This window comes from Acanthochromis polyacanthus, chromosome 12 (assembly GCF_021347895.1).
Source record: "Acanthochromis polyacanthus isolate Apoly-LR-REF ecotype Palm Island chromosome 12, KAUST_Apoly_ChrSc, whole genome shotgun sequence".
NCBI classification, from domain to species: Eukaryota; Metazoa; Chordata; class Actinopteri; family Pomacentridae; genus Acanthochromis; species Acanthochromis polyacanthus.
Window position 1 is genome coordinate 30,379,440 of NC_067124.1, and position 23,188 is coordinate 30,402,627.

A 23,188-nucleotide genomic window follows, 5' to 3' on the forward strand; every position below is an offset into this window, starting at 1 on the left:
GAAATATTCATCATCCCTCGGGTTCTCCTTGCAGGTTTGTGTTTTGGAACAGAATCTTTGAAGGTGAGCTGATTTACAGCTCTGTGATGAAGAACAGCGATTAAAAGCTCAGATGTAAATATGTGCAGTCTGATCGGTCAGTGTCTTTGAACGCCACACGGAGCATCAGAGCTCACTTAAGGGTTTAGAAAAGTTAAATTCTAGCTTACAAATCTGGACGTCATGACTTGTCTGTATCTTTTCTCAGTATTTTAAGACATGATGTTTTAAGGTTTGACTATTGGTATTCCAGCAGCAGCTGACAGATTCAGTTTATTCCTACAGCAGGCGATAAAGACAGAATCACTGTCTAATCTGACCAAGGAGGCTTTGATCAACCAGTTGATCATACGATGCTGTCTGAATCTGAAACGTACACGAACTCGGATTTCACGGCTCCAGGATGGAGTTGTCTCCATGGCAACGGCTGTTGAGGCTCATGGGTGCTGTAGTACAGAGCAGCGAGGTGTGTGGAGACATTTGAAGTCTTTTTTTTTTAACGTTACTACAGAAGAAAAACAACTTTCATAGAAAAAACCAGCAAACTACAACTCCCAAGATGCATTTCACTGCCAACCATAGATCTGTGTTTCTCCTCTCCTTCATCTTCACCTCTTCAAGTTAAACTGTAGATCACATCTCTAAGTTTTAATTCACTCTCTGCCTTCACATTACAGCATTTATTTTTTAACTGATAATTTCTGTAGTCGCCGTTCTGCATCTTTTTTTTAATGTCACATTCTTCATCTATTTGTGGAGGCTTAGCTTCTTTTTGTGGTCAGTTTGCAGCTTTTTGTTCCCATTTTGTGTATTTTTTTGGCCAGTTTGTGTGTAATTTTGCATCACTTTGTCCCCATGTTTTTTTTGCCTTTTTACGTGGTTTGTTGCCAGTTTTCAGTGTTTTGAAGCTGTTTGTTTTTTTTGGTGCCGTTTTGACTCTTTTTGTGTTGAGTTTGCATATTTTCAATCCCATTTTTACGCCTTTTTCTGTCCTTTTCTTTTTGTAGCTGCTTGTGGCTTTTTGCTGCCATTTTTTCCTGTTCATGTGGTCAATTTGTAAGTTTTTGTTGCCATTTTGTCTCTTTTGTGCCTGGTTAGCAAGTTTTCTTTCCCATTTTACATCTTTTTCTTGCCTTTTTGCATAGTTTCTGGAGTGTCTTCATCTTTTTGCAGTGGTTTGTAGCTTTTTGATCCTGTTTTGCCTCTTTTTGTGATCAGTTTGCATCTTTGCAATCTCATTTTTACACCGTTCTCCTTTTTACATTGTTTCTCAACCATTATCATTGTGGTCAGTTTCCATAAATTTTTTTGGCCGTTTGCAGAAATTTGTGGTCGTTTTGCGTAGTTTTCTGACCTTTTTACGTCATTGGCCAATTTCTATCTTTTTGTGACTTTGGCTCTATTTTGTATAATTTCTTGTCAGTATGCAACTTTATGTGGCCACTTTGCATGTTTATTGTTGTTAGTTTTCAGATTTTATGGTACGTTTGTGGCCATTTTGTATTCTTTTGTGGTTAGCTTACTGTATTTTGTCGTCATTGATGTGACACACCTGCCTGCTACCTGTAGGTTCACACAACAGTTGTTTGGTTTAAATCGACAGCTGACATTTAATATCAACGGTGTGTGAAATGATGAGGTGTCTCTCTGGTGAATTTATAGATAATGAATCAAAACTTCCATTTTCATTTAAATTTGTACCAAACTTTGTTGTCCCGTCTAACAGTACAGCGCAGTTTCAGCTGGTTTTCAGGAGGTTATGAAGAGAGTTTCTAGAAAAATTATTGGATATCAGTTGTTTTCTGATTATGAAGGAGTGAAAATCAGTGAAAACAGATGGAATATCTTAAAACTGTCTCATAACTGACTAACTTTGGTGGTTTATTCCTCCTGAAGTTAGATATTCTGACTGTGTTAAATGTCTTTTTGTTGTAGTGTTTGCTGCAGAAACTCTCTCCTCTGTAGATGCATCAAACACTAACGGAGTCGAGTCTCTGCCCTCTTCTTCTTCCTCCTCCTCTCAGCTCTGATAGTTTTCATTGCTCTCCACAAACATTTTGTTTGTTCCGCCGTCGAGCTCGAAGCAGCGACGTTACCCAGAAAGCTCCGCTGACAGCGGGCGGAGCGCCTCTGAATGACATGAATTATTTACTCTGTTGTAGTGCTGCAGCTGTACTGGGATCTGTGTGATGTGATTTTCATGAGCGGCTCTTTAATCTGCCGTTGGATGTCGGAGCGCGGCGAGCCTCAGCTGGTGGGAGGATTCATCCACCGCCTGACTGAGCAGCCCAAGCTGCAGCAGAAGCTCCATGAAACGTCCACCTGCTGAGCTCACGCTGCCATTTACTGCAAAAATGATTTCCTGCCTGCAGCTCACAGAGGCCTGAGGAGAACCTTCAGACATCTCATCGTCTCCTGGTGTGAAGACACATCCAGAGTATCGCACTTTACCGTGCAGGTTCTGGGTTTACCTGCAAACTTTGCCCATGATTTCCTAAAAAGCTGGAAAAATAAGAAACTGTGAGCTGCTACACTATTAAGGAAGTGAAAACAGTTAGATTAGAATAGTTAAATTAAGTTTGCTAAAAAGAGGAATAAAAACTTCATGTGAATTCATGATGGATCTGCTTCAGTAAATATTCATTCAACCCTCTGAGCGGTTTCTATTTTTCTCTCACTGTGGGCTCATTTTTCCCTCACTGAGTTTTTTTCTTGCCATGACCTCTTTTTTTTTTTTTCTCCCCCTCAATGTGGCGCCTTTGTTTCTCACTGTAAGTTTATTATTCCTGACTGGAAGCTCACTTTTCCTTTTGTGGGTTCATAGTTCCTCACTGTGGGTTCACTTTTTCTTTTGTTGGCAAACGTTTTGTCAATGTAGGGTCTTTTTTTCTTCACTGTGGGCTTATCGTTCCTCGCTGTGGATTAATTTTTCTTCACTGAGTTAATTTTCCTTTTTATAGGTTAATTTTTCCTCCCTGTGGGTTCATTGTTCCTCACTGTGGACTCATTTTATCATTTGTCTACAAATTTTTCGTCAAAGTGTTGTTGTTTTTCCTCAGTGTGGGCTTATTGTTCCTCACTGAGTCTATTTTTCCCTTTTATATCCAAATTTTTTTCTCGCTGTGGGTTCATTTTTTCACACTCTGGGTTAATTTTTCCTTTTTGTCGTCTGTGGGCTCATTTTCCCTTAATGTGGACCTCACTGTAGGCTCTTTTTTTCCCCCTCACTGCAGGTTCATTTTTTCACTCTGGGTTAATTTTTCCTTTTATTCTGCACATTTTTCACCATTGTGGCTCATTTTTCCTTAATGTGGACATTTGTTCCTCACTGTGGTTTCATTGTTCCATTTTGTGAGCTAATTTTTCCTCATTGTGGAATTTTTTTCCCCCTCATTGTGGGTTCATTTTTCCCCTGTTCATGGGCAAATTTTTCCTGACTGTGGGTTCATTTTTCCTCACTGTGGGCTCATTTTTCACTGAAATATAAAGTCTTGCACCTCTAAAATGTCTTCTGTGCAGTTAAACACAGTTAAAATGAAACAAAAAAACGGTAGAATTACTATTTTTTTGGATAAAATAGATATTTAACCATTTCTATTTTTAAATGGTGTCCATATTCGTCTTCTCTCCACAAACACTGCCTGCAGTTCACCTGAAAACATTCCAAGTTTGAGCCATGTAACCGTTGTTTACAGCACAACCTCTAAAGGCTTCTCGGTTACATTGAGGAACACTGAATTTTTAGTTTTTTACAGAAGAAAAATAATTTATTTTGGGGAATTTTTCAAATGTAGAATAATGTAATTTTGATGAAATGACAGTTTTTAGTTTAAAGTTTGTGAATTTACCCGACTAAACCCCATAGGATTAGATGAGAACTTCAGGACCGTCTGAAAACTGAAAAGCAAACTGAATTTTCTTAGTTTATACAGTATCTGTATCTGATGTTTTTAATGAGTGGATGTTGTGGTTCAGAAAGTCAAATGATGTCTCTGATACCTGACTTTTTTTTTTACTTTACTGTTTCAAACTGATGATCAGTAAACTCACCCAAATTTCCACTTGATTTGGTAAATGGTTATATTTATATAGCGCTTTTATCCAAAGCGCTTTACATGATGCATCACATTCACACACTGATGGCGGAAGCTGCCATGCAAGGCGCTAACCACGACCCCACCAGGAGCAATTAGGGGTTAGGTGTCTTGCTCAGGGACACCTCAACATGAGCATCGAGGATCGAACCGGCAACCTTCCGGTTACAAGACGGCCACTCTACCCACTGAGCCATGCCGCCCCACGATTTCTGCAGACTGAAGCCTCAAAACAAAGTCACTCCGTGTGAAACATGGTGAGACCGGAGTTAATAAAGAGCTGCAAAAGCTGTGCAGTAATCTGACATTCAGCTATAAAAGTCTGTATGTGCTTGTTTTCAGTTTATTATCTGGTGCCCTCTGGAGAAAATCCTTCGACTTAATCCAAGAAAAATGTCACTGGTGTGGTCTTGAGAGGCAACTTTTTCTTTATTTGAGTTATTTTTAAGTGGATAAAAGCAGCATGTTCCTCTATAAGCATCTTTTGCATTAATTAGGTTGTTTGAAAACCATCTTTTTGATCTTATTTCCAGATTTAAGTACTATAATAACAGTCAGACTGCTTGATGAACTGGCTTATTTTTAGGTGTCCAATCTGACATTTGACAGGGATTTTGCAGCATGCACATTAGGTTCTATTTTTATTTATGCCACAAACATTGTATGCATTTATTGAAGTGTGTTGCATATTGGCTGTATCTCATCAAAGCATTAGAAAAGGAAACTTTATTGTCTGTTTGTGGTTATAGCTCGTCTCGGCACAGATCTGTAGTCTGTCACTAAATATGTTTTAAAAACAATTTGCTGTTATTTTACAGATTTTTGTCTCTTCTGTGAAATTTATAGATATCTGCTGAAATCATGGAAAAAAAACCACGATTTAATTTACACTTAAATAAAAAAAAAAACCCAAACAGGTCAGAACTTTAAATAATGCCCATGTCAAAAATCTGTTTTATAAAGGCTACTTCATGTTTTATGTCTGAGTAAAATACACATTTTACTGCATTTAAATAATCTTAAACTATCATTACTTTATAAAATTAGCCATTTAAAAAAGAAAAATACATTAAATGATTGAAAAATAAGTTGTTTTTAAAAAAAAAAACTATTTTACTGATTTTGTCTGCATTGTTATATTACACATTTTGGCTTTTTTTGTGGCCAAATTATTTTGCATCTTTTGTGGTTATATTTCATACTTCCAGAGTTATTTTGTATCTTTTTTGTAGTTATTTATTGTTTTGTAGCCATTTTGCGTAATTATTTGCACTTTTCTTTGATTATTTTTTTTGTGGTAAATTTTCATATTTTATTGTATTTAATGGAATATTTTAGCTGTAAGTTTTTCAGTCTGAGTTGTTATTTTGATGATATGCTAATATCAATAATGCAATCTTAAAATGTCAAACTAACATTTTACCAGATAAAACCGCGGGATGCTCCAGCTTACTGTCTTATATGTGCCTTTATTTTTCTGTCGGCTTCTGAGTCTTTGCTCTATAATAAAAGGTGTGAAGATTAAGTTTACAGAAACGGAACCAATCCTTCCTTTACATGGTGTTTGAATCACGTGATCAGAGCAGTAGCCTGGTTATTTAGGTGAATGAAAAACTCAGAGTGTACTCCATCCACTCAGAAGTACTTTCTTTTGTTGCTTTAATTTATTATTATTAGTCTGTTGGTCTCAGAGAAGCTGCTCTGTTCTGGTGTGTGTTGAAGTCGGACTGTTCTGGTTGAAGCCGTGTTCAACAAAACTTTCACATGAACAGAGAAGCTGTGAACGTTTCTGCAGGAGTTTGAGAATTACTGATCTTTTTTCCAGTGAACATGTGTTGCTTTGACTCCTCAGCTGAGAAAATTATGCTGGCAGGTTTTCCAAAACGTTTATCTCTCCCAACAGATGCCACTAATCCCTAACTGTTGCTGTTGTAGAACGATCAGTGATTCTGATGTGATAAATTGCAGAACCCTGTAGTCAAATGGATCGCAGGCGTCTGAGCCTTTAACGCGGCTCCAGTTCAGTTTATCGGGTTCTTAGGAGGAAGATGGTTCTGTAACTTTCCACAGTTCCTCTGTGGGTTCAGTGTGTTTTAGTGGAACATGTCTCCTCATGTGATCCAGACCGACTCCATGGAGCAGAGGACAGGACTGAATGGAGACTGGTTTTGGATCTGGGTTCAGACAGATTTTTGGCTGGTTCTGGACTCGGTTCGGGCTTGATTTGGACTTTGTTGCTAGCTGAGTTTGGACAGGTTTTGGAGTGAGGGTGCTTTAACTAGGTTTAACTCTTGAATTTACACTATACTTGGACAGATTATTTTCTGGTTTTATGTTGGCTTTGGACTTGGTTTTGCACTACTATGGGCTTGTTTTAGGTTTTGTTCTCACTTTAGACTTCAATTCAGTTGGATTTTGATCTACTTTGGACTGGTTTTAGACCGCTTTTGCCCCAGTTTTGGACAAGTTTCAGCACGGTTGTGGACTTTGGTTTAGATTTCTTAGATTTTGGTGGACGTTGCTTACTTTCTTTGATGAACCTTTTTTTTTAACAGATAACATGTAAATTAATCATTTTTTCTGTGATTTTACCACTTATCTGTATTTCAACACAACAGGGAAAATCTGCACAATAACAAAATAAATACATTGAAAATGAATAAAATAAACTGTTTAAAAAATACAGTTTAAAACTGTTAATCTTTTACAGTATAGGTCAATGGAGTTTACTTGAGCTGAATTCTCAACCACTGAGTCATATTTATGACTGAAGGTGAAATCTGGTTTATTTGATTAAAGTGTAATAAATCTAATGATGGATGACAGGAAGCAGTGAAACCACAGATCTGTTGTTTCTGAAACAGCCTCCGCCACTTTTCCTTCCTCCTTACATGTAACCAGAGCTGCTGCTGCTGAGGAAGACGAGGATGTCTGATATTTTTCCTGGATGCTTTCTGAAACAGACACCACAGCCGGGTTGTGTTGATCAGGAGGCTGCTGGTCGGTCAGTGGAGATACGATCGCTGCAGAAACCACTTCCTGTCCGAGAGCTCATTAGAAACTCTAGTTTAGATATAATCTGTGAGTTTTCTGCCTCAAAGGCGCTCATTTTCTCTCTTCGTTTTCTGTTAGGAACTGTCACATTTATACGTTTACTCTTAAATACGATTTAAACCCCAACTTGCTTTAATTAAAAGTTTAGTTGACGCTCGCATAAACCTCATCTGACCGAGGAACTCTATTTGGAAAATGAAGGCAATATTTGACTTTGTTGGGAAACTTTTCTTTAAAAAAATTATTGAAAACTGCAGAATCCCCCCCCCCCCCCCCCCCCCCCCCCAACAATCTTAGAACTGAAGAAACTTCTGCTTCCCATCACCACATTGGAGGAGCCCAAGTAGTTCCTTGAGGAACCAAAAGGTTCTTCAAAGAATCCAGGGACAGGTTTCAGTTTTTACCCCCAAGCATCATAGAAATATTGTAGATACTGAGTCAAACAGGGCACTTCTCATTAGTGTCACCAGTCATTTGCACACAAATCTGTCAGAACATCAGATCAGATCCTTATTTTCCAAAATAATTTGGCAAATTGTAATTTGCACTGTTTAATAAAAAGTTTACATCTGTAAAAAACAAGTGTAAAACATCAGATCTGCATATAGCTCTGAAAAACAGTCCTCCAAGCGAGCTTCAGCTTCTGTTGATTCTACAAAAAAGTATTTTTTTTTTAATGTGAGGATAATTTTTAAAATTTGGGCACATTTCCTAGAAAATTAGGCCCTTCTATCCTGGAAACACTTTTCAAAAGTCAGAAGGTTTGGACAATGAGCATTTTTTTATTTTTATTTTTTGAAATGGTTTTGAAAAGTTTGGCCAATTTAGGAAGTGAATTATAATTTTTTTTTATTTATTTTTTAAAATTTGCCATTTTTTGGAGTGTGACTCAAAGTTAACTAAAGCCTGGAAGAGTTTGGACATGGAAGGCATTTTGATCATTCAGTTGGAAGTTTTGGACAGGTTTGGGAAAAATTGGGATATGTTTGGGAAGTGAAGTTTATTTTTTATGTACAACAGGATTTTATTTTAATTTTCTTCTGTGGTTTTTATGTTTTTGGAAACTGAGGGGATTTTTAGAAAGTAAAAAAAAAAACACATCCTTACACTTTTTTTCAAAATGTAAGGACGTTTTTGGAAAGGACAGACTTTTCATTTGCCAAAGGAAGTTATGTTTTGAAAGGTGACGGTTTTAAGGTTTTGAATTTTTTTCTTTTTTTTTTAGTCATTTTAGCCAGCTGAAGTGAAGACATTTTTAGAAAATCCAGATTAGATTTGAAAATTTGCATCCTCATAACAATTTCATTCATTTTCAGGGACGTTTTAGACAGTTTAGAAAAGTTTTATGTCTGTTTTTTAAAATACCACTTTGTCTATTCTTAGTTGTTTTATGTTAGTGTTGTCTTATTGTAGTAGTGAGCATCTGTTTATAATTGCTTTGTCTTTTTTTTAATGATTTTGTATCCTTGGTACCCATTTTGTGTTTCTTAGTTATTTTGAGATTGTTTTTTAGACTCTTTAAGGTCATCTATCTTCTTTTCATAGCTGCTTTGTATCTCTTATTTGTTTTCTTTCCTTGGTGTTACATTTTCTGCCTCTGTAGAGTTTTAGACTTCTTTGTAGTTTTTTTTTTTTTTTTTGATTCTGTGGACATTTTGGGTCTATTTCTAGTCATTTTGTGATGGTGTTATGTCTCACTGTGGTTGTTTTGTCTCCTTTTACTTCTATCCAGTTGGTGGCCACTTAGAATTCTCGACCAATTTGTATAAATCCTGTTCATGTGCTGGTGCATTATTTGGATAATACATAAAAATACTTTAAAGTGGGGACATTTTGCAGTTAGAAATAAAACCGTTCTATGATGAAACAGTCCCATCAGATAAACCACATTAGCTGAGATAATTTAATGAGAGCAGTGTGACACTGAGAGTCGTGTTAAGTCCAGACACGTGAGTTAATCAGATGAGCATCATTATGAACATGATGTGGTCATTTTTCCCACACAGTTTAATCTCATTGTTCCAGCAGAATCTCAGTTGTATCATCCAATGCAATTAAAAACGTGCAATGAGATAAAATGTTATTCTAATTACATTAGTTCAGAGGACTTGTTCTAAGTGTCGGCTGCTGCCATTCTAATCCTGACGGAGAGCATTTCCATCTAATTAAAATATGTAAATCAGTTATAAAACTATCACTCTGATGCTGATAAATGTCCCTGAAAGTTATTAATAAAGTTTTCTGCCTCTGAGGCCATTTTTTTTGTCTCTCTACAGTCATTTTATGGCTTTTGTGTGGCTATTTTGCATCTTTTTAAAGTTGTTTTCTGCATATTTTTAGTCATTTTGTCATTATGTTGTCTCATTGTGGTCATTTTGTGTATTTTTTCTAGTTTTGTATCTTTTAGTCAGTTTGGATCCTGTTTTTTGGGCATTTTATATCTCTGTTACTGTTTTGCACCTTTGTGGGCATTTTGTGTCTCTTTGTACTTAGTTTATGATGGTTTTACTACCCAGTGTTATGTTGTTGCATATTTTTTAGAGTTGTTGCATGTCTCTCTTGAGTAGTTTTGCATCTTTGAGGGCATTTTAATCATTGTATGATGGATTTATCTTTCACTGTGGTCATTTTGCATCTTTTGTGTTTCTTTGTAATCATTTTGTATACTGCTGATGGTTATTTTGTGCATTTGATCGTGATTTTACAGCTATTTGTCGCTGTTTTGCACCAGTTCTTTTCTTTCTCTTTTCAGTCGTTTTGTATTCATGGTGAACATTCGGTACTTTTTTTCTAGTGGTTAGCATCTCTTTTTGCGCCTCTCTGTAGTGTTTTTTTTAATGCCTTTGAGGTTTTTTGTGCTCCTGTGGTAATTTTGTGTCTTTTTCAGGTGGTTGTTTAACACATTTTTCTAGTTGTTTTGTGTCTCCCACATCTTTGTGATTGTCTTTGGCTATTTTGAATCTTTTTCATCATTTTAATTGACTTCCCAGTTAGAAATTTTCAGTCGGATGTTAACTGTCCCTCTCTGTCTAACTCGTTCATTAATAAATCCATGTCTGTGTTGGTAATGTGAATAAAAATGTGAATGCGTTCATTCAGGTTTCATCCAAACTGTGACTCCTCTGGACCTCCAGTTAATCAGATTTTCTCAGACGCTCTCTGATCCATCCTTTGGCTCTTTGTCTCCTGTTCAGACTTCCTGTCCCGCCTCCACCATGAGCGACATCTACGAGTCCGCGGCGAACTCTCTGGGTTTGTTCAGCAGCCCCTGCCTCACCAAAGTGGAGCTCCGACTCACCTGTAAGGGGATCTCAGACCGAGACGCTCTGTCCAAACCCGACCCCTGCTTCATCCTTAAGATGCAGTCTCACGGCCAGTGGATGGAGGTACGTTGTCATGGCAACCATGCCGACTTCCTCCCCTTTCTCTGGTCTCTGTTTTTTAGTTTTGGATTTATGAACTGATATCACTGTATTTCTGGTTTTTCATTTTGTTTGAGTCTGTGTAGCTCATTTTGATCATATTTTACTGACTACTTACATTATTTTAGATTTATCTTGATTCTCCTTTTCTCACCAGCGGTTTATGACCTACAGCATTTTGGTTTTTGCTACGAGACCGTTTCTTTTTTTATTTTTTTATTTTCCAGTATATCATTTTCATAATAATGCACTTACCTACATTCAGTCTTTCTTTCTTTTTTTACCATTTGGTGGGGTCAAACCAATTTGAAAGCACAATTATGTCGATATTTTATAAGTTAGTGTGGTAAAGTTGAGATGAACACTCATGCTTCTTTGGGCTCCACCTGCTCGTAAAGGAAAAACTCAGCAGCTAACTTCATCTATTTGTTTTCGAGGATTTTTACAGTTTTTCCCTCCTTGCTTTGTGCTGTTAAACAATAACCTGTCTCTATAATAACATTGCCTCCAGATCTGAAACGTGAAGCTTTAAAGCTGCATTCTCTCTAAAAGCCAGCAGGAGGCGACACTTCTAGTTGTGTAGAGATCTGACTGCATAAATGGAAAATGCTCCAACTTCTAACTTGATCTGTTGCTTCAGCAAACGTTTTCCTCATGAGTTTTTGGTCTCATTTGCTAGTTTCGAGTCTCCTTGAGTACAGTGTGTTGTTCATTTAGCAAATTATGGTTACATTTAGGGGAAAATTTCCTGCGATAAACTGATTAAGCTCAGTCCACCAACTGTTTTTTACAGGTTTTGCATCTGCCTAAACTATTTCTCCTTTGGGACGAAGATCTGTTTGACCTTGTCCTGGAATATAAATAAAGCCCACACAAATATTAAATCAGCTTATTAATTATAACATTTCCATTTCTTTGTTTTTGTTCACTTTCTCATAATGTGCATTCTTCTCATAACAGAAATGTTATTTCCATTTAAGACATTTACAACAAATTCTATAAGAAAAACTCAAATTTAGCATTTCAGGCTCAAAAATGACATGAACTCTAGATTGCTCAGGCTGTGGAATGCACAAACGTGTTTGAGAAGTGACTTTTCGAGTAAAGAAACAGAAGAATGAGTAAAATGTTGTGTAGCCTGACCAGTCAGAACACAAAGAAACTGAACTGAGCAGCTGCACAAAAGGCCATAATGAGATAAATGAAGAGTTAACAGAGCTGATTTCTTCCACCAAACTGACGTTTTTCCTGCCCTGCTGTTTGCGGTGGTTTGTGCTGCAGACTCTCAGTCGTTCCTGGTGATAAATGGACATTAGCGTCTGCGTTGATGCAGTCTGTGGTGCATTATCAGATTCCCGTCGCGTTAATGTCGCTGCTGCTGATTTAATGGATGAGAGTGCTTTTCACCTGCAGCAGAAATCATCCGTCCTGCTGCTCGACCGTCTGTACCTGCAGGAGTAAAGACCGTCAGGTTAAACTGCTGATGAGCGACGGTTAATTCTGACTTGTGTGTTGGCCTCTGCGCTGTGTTCAGGTCGCAGCATGTAGCTAGGATTTTTCAGCCTCAGTGAACGGTGATTCTTTAATGGACTGAACAGTGCTGAGAGGACACCAAGCTGCTGAGTGAAACCATGAAACAAACTGAAGCACCACAGAGAGAAATCAAAGAAAATCAACCAACATGACACCGATTAACTACTTTTTTTTCCCCCTTCTTTTTGTGTCTAATTTGTTCTCTAATTTGCATCTCATCTGTTACTATGAGTCAGATTTTTAACAAATCAGCTGAGGACCCTCAAAAGTCATGCAAGATTTGATTAAAATCAACTACATGTAAATAAGTGAGATCTATTAATTTATGCAGTGTTCAGCATTTCTAGTTTTTATTTTCAGAATTCACAACAAAACAAACACTCCAAACAGAACTGAGTAACTACAAAATTACCTTTTATTATGACTAAATGCAGTTGTGTTCAAAGGGAAAGACATTTTCTGCTGGAAAACATTCATAAATGTTTCTAATTAATGTATCTTTGGTATTAATTTCACTGCTTAAGTATTGCTCCTTTTCAGCCAATCATTCACATATTGGATGGACTTGTCACCACGGTAACCTCAAAAATGGTGGAGACTTCAAATACGTAGTGAGAGGACCGTATTTTAACCCAAACCGTAACATATTCTTAATCTAACCAGGTAATTTTGGTGACTCGCCATAAACGGGAGCAATATTTTCCTGAATGAAATCGCATCGTTTTTATTCCTAAACCGAACCTGAAAATGAGTGAAAGCCAAAACAGAAACTCTAGTCTTCTGGGTTGAAGTCCGGTTTCCTTTCGTGTCACTAACCGCCCGTTCTGCCTCCTAACTTGAACTGTTTATCAAACCAATCGCCTTTCCAATCCCATCACAAATTATGTTTATTTTCTCCAAAAACATCACGTTTCCTTCAGAGAATGCAGCTTAGTTGTGGAGATTGAGCTCCTTCTTTCTTTTGTGTTGGTTTTCTTTACTAACTTGTGTTCAGGTTTCTCTAAATTCTGTTTTTGGCCGTTATTTGTAGTCTTAAATGTGAGTGAAATGCTGACAGGAATGCAGCTTTCCCATCATAAAAATCCTGCTGCTGCTTGATGTTAGAGGTGTTCAACAAACTCCGAGGAAATACACCTAAACGGCTGGAAGCGGCAGACTAAAGTGATGTAAAGATATGTAGGTCTACACAGAATCTGTTCTCCAAGCTCCGTTTCGGATAATTTCGAAGAATCTAATGAGGTTATCGATGCTTTAATGTTCCCACTTGCACAACTGCACTCAACACTCTGTCTTTGGAGATGCTTATAGATCCTGCTCAGTGGAAAAACCTGAGAAGAAATACTACTAAAGAGGTGGAAGCAAGAAACTAAACGTCAGCCCCTGTTTAAAACCAGGATTAGTCATTAATAACTTCTGTTGCATTTGGCATCTGAAGACCTACAAACTGTGTCTTTTATGCATCCTGAGATGTTTAAGGACCAGTATTGGTGCTGATATAAAGAAAACGCCTCATGTTCAGACTTTGTTTTAACATATATGACAGCTTTTCCATAAATTAGGGGCTTTGGGGCTTACATGTTTTTTGGCGTAAGATAAGTTTGGGCGGCATAAAGCAGAGCCTGAAAGCAGGTGCCTGATGCCAAAATGATAATAAAAATTATCATAATTATGTCCATTTACGAATTCCCTGATGGCACTTCTTGTTAAAACAAGTAAAATCATACAGTGAGCATTAGATTGCAGTGCTGCCCATTTTTTCTGTCACACATTAACAGTGTTAAATAAACAAGACAGAGGATTTTTAACAAGCGATAGTTTAATCTTTTGCCCCTTTCATCCTCCGGTAAACTGTAAAACTCAGACCGTCCTCCAATGTAAAGCAGGTTGTTGCGAACTTGAGTTTCATTGTTTGTCTTGTGCTTTTGTTGTTTTCAGGAACTGTTTGTTTCCTGAAATTGATGTGCAACCATTGATGTGCAGATTTTTCTCGAAACGCAGATAGAATTTGCACTACAGAGTCTGTGGTTTCAGTGTTTACGGATTCTAAAACCTCTGAATTAATTCTTCGTCTGTGGTGGGGAGTTTTGTCAGAGCGCGTTTGTGAGTCTCAGGTGTATTTTCAGGTGCTGTTTTTGTTTATCTGCTTGGAGAAAGGCTGTTTACTTCACTGACAGCGCTAACAAGAGTGAAAACGCTAGCTTCTCCCTCTGCGGCGGCTCGATTTTTCATCTTGTGCCATCTGCAGCCGAATTGTTGGAAGCTGTTCGAGTCATTATTGACGCAACAGATGATGAAGGAGAAAAGTGACATAATTCTCTACAGGTTTCTGTTTTTTAGGCAAGCTGAGGTTCGTAGGAGGCAAACACGGTGAGAGAGTAAACAGAGGAAAAGAGCATCTTTTATAAGGAGAAAATGAGAAGTTTTACACACTTCTGACTGCACAGGTCATACGCTTGATGGTTGAAGAGCTCCAGCTGCTGCTCGGTTTTCTGTAATTGCTGCAATTTGAGGCTCCACTTTTCCTAAAAGCGTCTTTGTAGCCTCCCACGACTCCTTAAAGTAAAACTTTGTTAGTCAACCTGCATCTAAATGGAGCCATAGATTAAAATCACGTTACTCTAACCTCGTACTCTCGATATTATGTTAACCCTCCTGCTGTTCTCATTTACAGGCACCAAAAAAATATTGTTTTCTTGTCTGGAAAAAAATCCAAAAACTCAGCAAAAAAAAATTCCCCAAATTTCTGAAAATTTGCAAAATCTTCAGGAAGAAAATTCCAATAATTCCTTAAAAGTTTCTCTTAAAAATTGTTTAAACAAATCCCCCAAATTTGACAAGAAAATTTTTGTAAATATTTTGAAAAAATGACTAGAAATCTTCAAAAAAAAAAAAATCCTAAAATATCTAAAGTGATCACATATATATCAGTAAAACTTCAAGAACATTCACATAAAAATCAACCAAAATCCAGCGTATTTCGCTGGATTTTGGTTGATTTTTATGTGAATGTTCTTAAACATTTTTAACATTTTTTTTCCACCAAAAAATGTTGAAAGATTTCCCAATAATGTTGAAAATGTTGTCATCAGAAGCTTTGCTGAGAATTTTATTTATTTTTTCATATTTTCAAACTTTAAAACGAGTCAATTTGGACCCACAGGACAACACGAGGGTTAATGTGATGAAAGTTTTCACGATGCCTTCAGTTTTTTTTCATGTTTCAGCTCATCTGTAATGAGAAATTATTTCATCTGCCTGTCCAATATTGCAGATACAGGAGGTCCTCGACTTATGTCAGAGTTTGGTTCCTACAGTGTGATGCAAGTTGTTTTTTGCCATAAGTTGGAACTCTACCGAAAATGTAAACAAAACCGTTGGGTGCATCACGTTATGATCAGTTCTTCAGAAAAGTCATGAAAACCAATGAAGCCGGTCAATGGGCAGTTTAAAAACATGAAAATCTCCTAAAGTACTTGATATATATTGATGTAAATTTTCACAGACAGCTTTTTAAATATTCAAAGTTCATGACAAAGGCAATGAGAGATGGTTTAGCAGAAGAACCTGATGATTTCAGGTGGAATAATTCAGCTGTATTTGTATAAATCGCCCTGCAGTGTCAGATTTTGTCATAGTTTTCGTCTTTGTTGCTGTAATACTGGATAAAACTCCCCTCTTGACCTGCTTTCTTCCTCCGACCAGATCAGCTCTGTTATTGTGCATTACCATCTTCCTTTTTAAATGAGATAATGGTTTTTGTTTTCTTGCAGTTAAACGTCTCCCGTCTGTTGAGTAAACGGTAGCTGTTACTGTGTCCGCTCATCACAGCAAACCGATTCCTGCTCGATTAGGTAAGGAGGACGCTGCTCCTCATTAGCAGCTCAGGTGCTAAGGGTGTTCTTCTGTTCATCAGGAAACAAGTGGTGCTGCAGGGAAATCCTCCATTTGTTCGGGGCAACGTTAAACTCAAACTTCTGTGAACTTGTGAACTTTCAGCTCCCAGCGTTTGGTTCTGCTGTTGGTTTTGGTTCAGTCTCTTATCAGGCCTGTTTGCAGCTGCTTGGAGGAGAGTAAAGCCTCATTCAATATTTTTCCCGAATAGGGAGGTGAGATGGTTTTAATATGACCTGGTCTGGTATTTTTTAGTCCAGTCTGCAGTCTATGTGGGTCATTTCTCACCTCCTCTGCAGTAATAATTACAGCTGAAATCAGGAAGGTGGCAGCTCCTCCTGGAATTTAAATCCTGTCCACTCTTGTATCTTTAAGTGAATCTCTGCCGGTGCTCCTACTTATTTAATCAGGTCAGTGGGAACATTTACATAGAGCATGGCTGCAAAACTACTGAACAGAGCTGCAGAATGACTGTAAACACACCCAAAATAGAGATGCAACATGAGTGTATAGAGATGCAATATGATGGTAAAGTGATGAAGAACTGTGAAGAGATGCTAAAATTACATTAACAACATGCAAAAACACTGAAAAAAGACACACAAATTACAATTTAATGATACAAAAATTACTGCAGACACACAAATGTATATAGAAAGACAGAATGAATGTGAAGACTTTAAAAAATTACAAGAAAGAGACGCAAAACTGATTATGGAGATGCAATATGATTGTAAAATGACACGAAACAGTAAAAAGATGCAAAAATATGTAGAATTGCAAAAACGACTAGAAAGGTGTAAAATTGTAGAGAACCAAAAATCACAATAAAGAAATCAAAATCACAATGAAATCAACATGAAATGGATATAAATACATCATTAAAAGGAGATGCACAACAACTTTAAACAATTCAAAAGAGACAAAACAAATAAATGCAAACGAGTTACAAAATAGACATTAAAAACTATGGATATACCTGTAAAAATTCATTAAAACCTTCAACAAGGGTTGAAAATGTACCATAAAGAGAAAATTGCATTAAACAACTCTGAGAAGACATCCAGATATCGATGCAAACACGGAACCACAGCAAACTGTCTGCAAAGAGGGACACAAAATGGCCACAAAGTCTACAGGCTACATGCAAAGTGATGTAAAGAGATATAAATAGGACACAAAGAAAGGCAAAACAAGCAGAAACGAATGCAAAAAGAGACGACTGACACAAAAATACTTGCAGAGAGACACAATAGGACCATGTGAAGTTATAAAGCAGCTACAAAAGGACACAAAATAACCCTATAAAGACAAAATTATTGCAAAAAGAGACAAATGAGCAGAAATGGATGCAAACAGAACACAAAACATCTGCAAGGAGACACAACTGGATCATGAGAATTAAAACGGCTACAAAGGGGAACACAACGACCGCAAAGAGAATCAAAGTGATCAGAAAGTAACATGACGATTGTAGATGCTCCAAACTGGGATAAAACAACCAGAACTAGATCCAATAAGTTGCAACCAACACAAAATATGTGCAGAGAGACACATCAAGACAATGATGAGACATAAAGGGGCGCACAATGACCGCAAAGACACTAAATTATTAGAGATAAATGATCAGAAATGGATGCAAATGGACAGAACATCCGCAGAGACATAATCAGACAATGAGATGTAAATTTGCTGCAAAGAGACAAAAAATAACCACAAAGAGACACAAAATTATCTAAAAATGACGCAACAAATCATTGCTGACAAACGGCTCCAAAGGGGGACAAACGAAGACCACAAAAAGACAGAAAATGATCATAAAGTGAGATAAAACAAGCAGAAACAGATGCTTAAAGTTGCAAAATATGTGCAGAGAGACGCAACAGGACCACAATGAGATGTAAAACTGTTCTACAGAGACATAAAATGACCACAAGGAGATAAAACGAGCAGGAATAGCTTTTAGTTTGTGTTATTGTTGAGTTTTTGTGCTTTTGATGCTCTTCTGTCTGTGATTGGATGTGACGGTTGGATGTTCTCTGTGTGGGGCTCGGCGGGGATGATAATCTGGGTGAAAGTTGTGCTTCCCGCCTGTCCTGAACTCAGCGCTGCCAGGAAGTCATCAAAGCGTAATGCTAGTTTTATTCCGGATGTCGTCGGCTCTGTGGCTGCGTTCATGAATGTTTGATCGAGTCGGGATGATCCTCGGCGCTGTGGGCATCCTCCTTTCCTGCCTCTGGTTTCTACAAGCCACATTCTGACTCTTCTGTCAGCCAAATCTTCATTTTCATCATCTCACACTGTCTCGGCTGTCGACTTCGCTTTCAGTCTGCGTTTCTGACGTTTACAGAAGTCGGTGATTTGTCGCTGCTGGAACAACTCTGGTGTCTTTTTAACAGCTGCCCGTCAAAAGTAAGATTCTCATCGACATAAACAAAGTAAACCTGAGATCTGTGGGAGAATCCAGATCACAGCATTCATTCACGGCGGTATTTTTAAGAAAACTTGCTTGACAGCGGTGTCCACAACTGCAAAACAACAAAAACACTGAAACAAGAGACCAACCAACCAGAATGAATGCAAACTAACCACAAAGACACAAAATGAAGGTGAATGTTGAGAAAAAGACACGAAACAACCACACAGACACACACACCACATCAGTGTCATTTCTAATTATTTTGTCACCTTTAGTTTGGGGTGTTTTTCCTTTGTACAGTGTTATAATTATCTGTAAAACAAATCGCAAACAACAACAATAACAAAAAAGAAAATGCTGAAAATCCAGCAGCAATGATGCTGGAAAAAAAATGTTAAAAAGTGAATGTTATAACATTAAACAAATACCAGTAAAGAATTGTAAAGTAATTCTATTGTTAGCCAATTTAAGACAATAAAACTGGGGAAAATGGAGATTTTTTTCTTTCACACTCGGTGTGTAAATTAATACTTTTTTCTGTGATTGTACTAGATATTATCAGTAACTTAACAGAAAAGGGAAAATCTGTAAATTATAGACTAAAATCATTGACCATTTTCAAACCTTTATATAGATTTTTTTCCATTTTGTCTTTTAATTATATAATTTAACAAAACAGTTACAATCTGTAAAATAATGTAAAATGAAACTATAGTTTAAAAAATTCACCTGTTTCAGTTCTAAATATACATAATTTTTCTTTCAAATAATGCAAAAAATATCTGTAAAATAATATATTTTGCTAATTTAAATACAGTTAATACATTGTAATGTCACAGTCAGACACAATAAAATAACAAATTACTGTTTGTATAAAGCAGGTTTTTAAAATGGTTTTGCCTGTGTTTATTTATTGGGTGATTTATTTTATTTTTTATTTACCGATTTTTTTTATTACAGTTAAACATGCAAATTTGTTTTTTTCTGTGATTTCACTAGATATTATCTGTAATTTATAAAACATGTAATATCTGTAAAATAACAGTAAATTATTTTTTAAAATTTGCTGTTAAAAACTGAAAGCTGAAGTGAAGCTGTCAGATCTGTCCTTCATGTCCTCGCAGTTCCCCCAAGAGGCTGCTGAGCTTAAATTTTAATCGTTGTTACTCAAGTTTTAGATCTAGAAGTCGGAGGAATCCTCGAGGGCCTGATTTCTGATGATTTAAAGTGTTTTCTGAAGACATAAACTGTATGGTGAAGCAGCAGTTTGTGTATCGAGTGTGTGTGGTGTGAATCGGTCAGACCTGTTTTCTGTTGCCCCACTTTATATTTTTAGCCGGATGAAATGTGTCTTCGTGTCCACACCGACTCCTCCTCCTGCTTTCATTGTTCCCCTCGTCCCACTTTCATGTGTAAAATCTTCACTTTGTGTCTTTACTTCAGCGTGATGTGGGAGGTTAGAGAGCTGACAGCGCCTCCACTCTGATCTTTCTGCTGCGATCACACCACCAGCTGAAGGATTTTTTTGTTGTTGTTGAGTGCTGCCTTTGTCTCAGGCTGACAAATGGATTCGAACAGATCTGGAAGAAGAAGTTGTTTCTTGTGTCTCACACTGTCGGAGACTGAAGAACTCATTAGTGTCGCGGTGAGGAGAAATGTGATTTCCATCTAAAATCACAGCTCATGTTCTGTCTGTAGTTTCTGTTTCCCTGGTCTGTTGACTGAAAAAAGGAAACCAAAAGAGGCGACACAAGCTGAGAAAGGAGATGTAAAAGTCTGTAAAGTGACTCAAAAAGACTTCAAAGAGATTCGAAAAAAAGAAACGCAGAAGACGGCAAACAAATCCAAAAATACTATAAAAAGACACAAGAAGACTTCAAAGAGATGCAAAAATACTACAAAGAGACACGGAAGACGGTAAACGGACACAAATGACAACAAAGAGACTCAGAAAGTGCCGTAAACGTACTGCAACGAGACACAAAATGACTGCAAAGAGACACAAACTGACTCTAGAGACAAAGAAGACTGCCAAGACACACCAAATGACTGTAAAGACTCAAAATGACTGCAAACAAATGACTACAAAGTGACAAACAATTACTATGAAGAGACACAAAAGGACTACAGAAAGACACAAAAATGCTTAAATGACTGCAAGAGATCAAAAGACACAAAAAAGGCCGTAAAGAGACACAAAATGTCTGTGGTAAAGAGTCACAAAATCACAACAGACACAAATGGACACAAAGTCAGCAAAGACACACAAATACTGCAATGAGATGCTAAAAGATTGCAAAGACACAAAAAAAAAGCCTACGGAGAGAAACAAAATATCTATGGACACTCAAAATGACTACAAAGAGACGCAAAAACACTGCAAAGAGATGCAAAGTATCTGTAAAAAGACACAGAAAGGCAGCAAAGAGACACAGAAACACAATGAAGAGACACAAAGACTGCAGAGATACCAAAAGATTGAAACAAGACAAGAAAGACTGCAAAGATACACAAAATGTCTGGACAGATACTCGGTGATTACAAAGAGCCACAATAGACTGCATAGACACAAAATGTCAGCAAAGAGACACAACACAACCAGAAATGGACACAAAGTGACCATAAAGAGACACTTAACAACTGTAAAGTAACACAAAACCACTGCAAAGAGATAAGGCTGCAATGATACACAAAACAATTTAAAAGAGACAATTAGACACAACAAAATCAGAAATGGATTCCAACTGACCACAGAAACCCTAAACACCCGTACAGACAAAAAAACAAACTGCAAGGAGACACAAAAAGACTGCAGAGTTGCAAAACAGTAACGTGTCACAAAAGGTTGGAGACAAAGTGGCCATAAAATGAAACAAAACCAGCATGAATGATGGAGACGAAGCGAAGAAACGCAACATGACCAAGACTTTCTGACTGAAAACAAGAAGCCAAAAGATGTGACACAAGCTGAGACTTTAGATACAAATCACATTTTATTTTGCATTTAAATCTGTTTCTGGTTTGGTTTAGGCACAAAAACTGTTTCCGAAGAATCTGCCTTTAGGTTTAAACTTGCTTGGTTGATGGAGAATGTTTGTTTAGATGTTGAGGAATGAGATTTTGTGGAGGCTGGTTTGGATATTATTCCATTTTGTGTCACATTTGGACCATTTTTGTGTCACATTTTGATCAGTACAACCATGACTAGATGAAGAGATAACCCAGAAATGTCTTCTGTGCAGTGTGCCACAGCTATAACGACATAAATTTAAACAGCACGTAGAAATGGAATAAAGTGGCTCCTGTTCTACGTCTTATACTCCAGCCAACCTGTAACCTGCAGGTCTGTCAAACAGGCCTATGAGGCTTGTAGGAGCAGTTAAATGAGCTGTTTTCTGCCTTTACTGTTGGTGGATGTGAAGCAGCAACAGCAGGAATATCCTCTCCTCTCTTCAGACTTGTTAAAAACTCGAGGCGGGGTCTTCAGAGAGCTGCAGCTTTATCTGCCCACAACAGATGAGCCGAGTCTGACCTGCCGTGTTTATCAGGTGAAACTTTAAAGATCCTCAGGAGACGAGAGATCTTTATCTCCCCTGTTACTGCTGTTCCTGTTATCGCTGCTGTTACTGTTACTGCCTGTTGAATCTCACACTACAGGCTAAACATTAGATTAATCAGGAACAAGGAACATAGCTGCATGAATGCTAATATTTACTCTCCAAAATGCCCTTATTATAAAGTCAAAATCTTAATCCTCCAAATAGTCTAATCAGTGTTTGCATTTCGAATTGCACCGCCGTAAATCTGTTAAAATCAGCACAACAAAAGTCAGGTCTCAGTGCAGTAGAGATTAAAGCTATTGCTTACCATCAGTGGATCGGAAGTAGGGAAACGACTAAAACGAAACAAACAAAACAGTTAATAAAAAGAGTAGAAAGAATTAAGTCAGACATTCTTTTTCTGCTCTGCTGTAGGCAGCAATATCACGGTACAAATTCTCCTCACGTCTGGCATGATATATTCATGTTAGTTACATTTTTAATCATCTTTATCTATTCAGTCCTTGATCAGTCTCCATCTCCTGCTTCAGAAGCAGGTTGTGTATTTATTAGAGCTGCAGCTAATGATTATTTTCATCCTTAATCAGTTGTTTAGTGTTGGAAAAGAGGAACAAAAATCTCAAAATAGTCAATTAACTCCAATGTGAGACAAGAAGAAGCAAAACATTCCCTCATCTGAGGAGCTGCAACCATTAAATGTTTGAGATGTCTGTTTGAACGATGAAGCAGATGAAGTCTCTGTCGATCAGCTATTAGATTAAAGGGAAAAAAACAAAACGGTACAAGAGACATGATAACCTGCAGTGCTGTGTTTGCTGGAGATCTGTAGCTTCAATGACAGTCTTATGAATAGTGATTGATTGCATGGTTTTATAAAATTACACCCCTCAGATGAAACCTTTAAGCAGCGTGGAGAAAAATCAGTGCAGATTCATCAGTGTAATTATAATTCACAACTGCATCATCAAACCTGCATGTCTTTTAAAACCGAGGAACTCAGGATGCAAATTTTCAACTAATTTCTGAGCCAATAATCAACATGATGAAAAAATATATATGAGCAGGTCAAAACTGTAAATGACACCCACAGTATCAGTTCAATATTTCTATAAATAGTTTTACTTTCTTTAATATTGACCATAAATTATTATTTTTTACTCCATTTCAATTATATTA

At 37.3% G+C, this 23,188-nt stretch overlaps 1 protein-coding gene across 1 annotated transcript in view; it reads left to right on the forward strand.

The window, feature by feature from the left end:
- The window catches only part of cpne4a (copine IVa), a 95,555-nt gene that overhangs the window by 3,604 nt on the left and 68,763 nt on the right, over positions 1 to 23,188 (forward strand). Inside the window, exon 2 of the mRNA XM_051956919.1 lies at positions 10,382 to 10,573. Coding sequence (XP_051812879.1) covers positions 10,403 to 10,573 — 171 coding nt within the window. The 5' untranslated portion in view covers positions 10,382 to 10,402. The remainder of the gene's footprint in view (positions 1 to 10,381; positions 10,574 to 23,188) is intronic.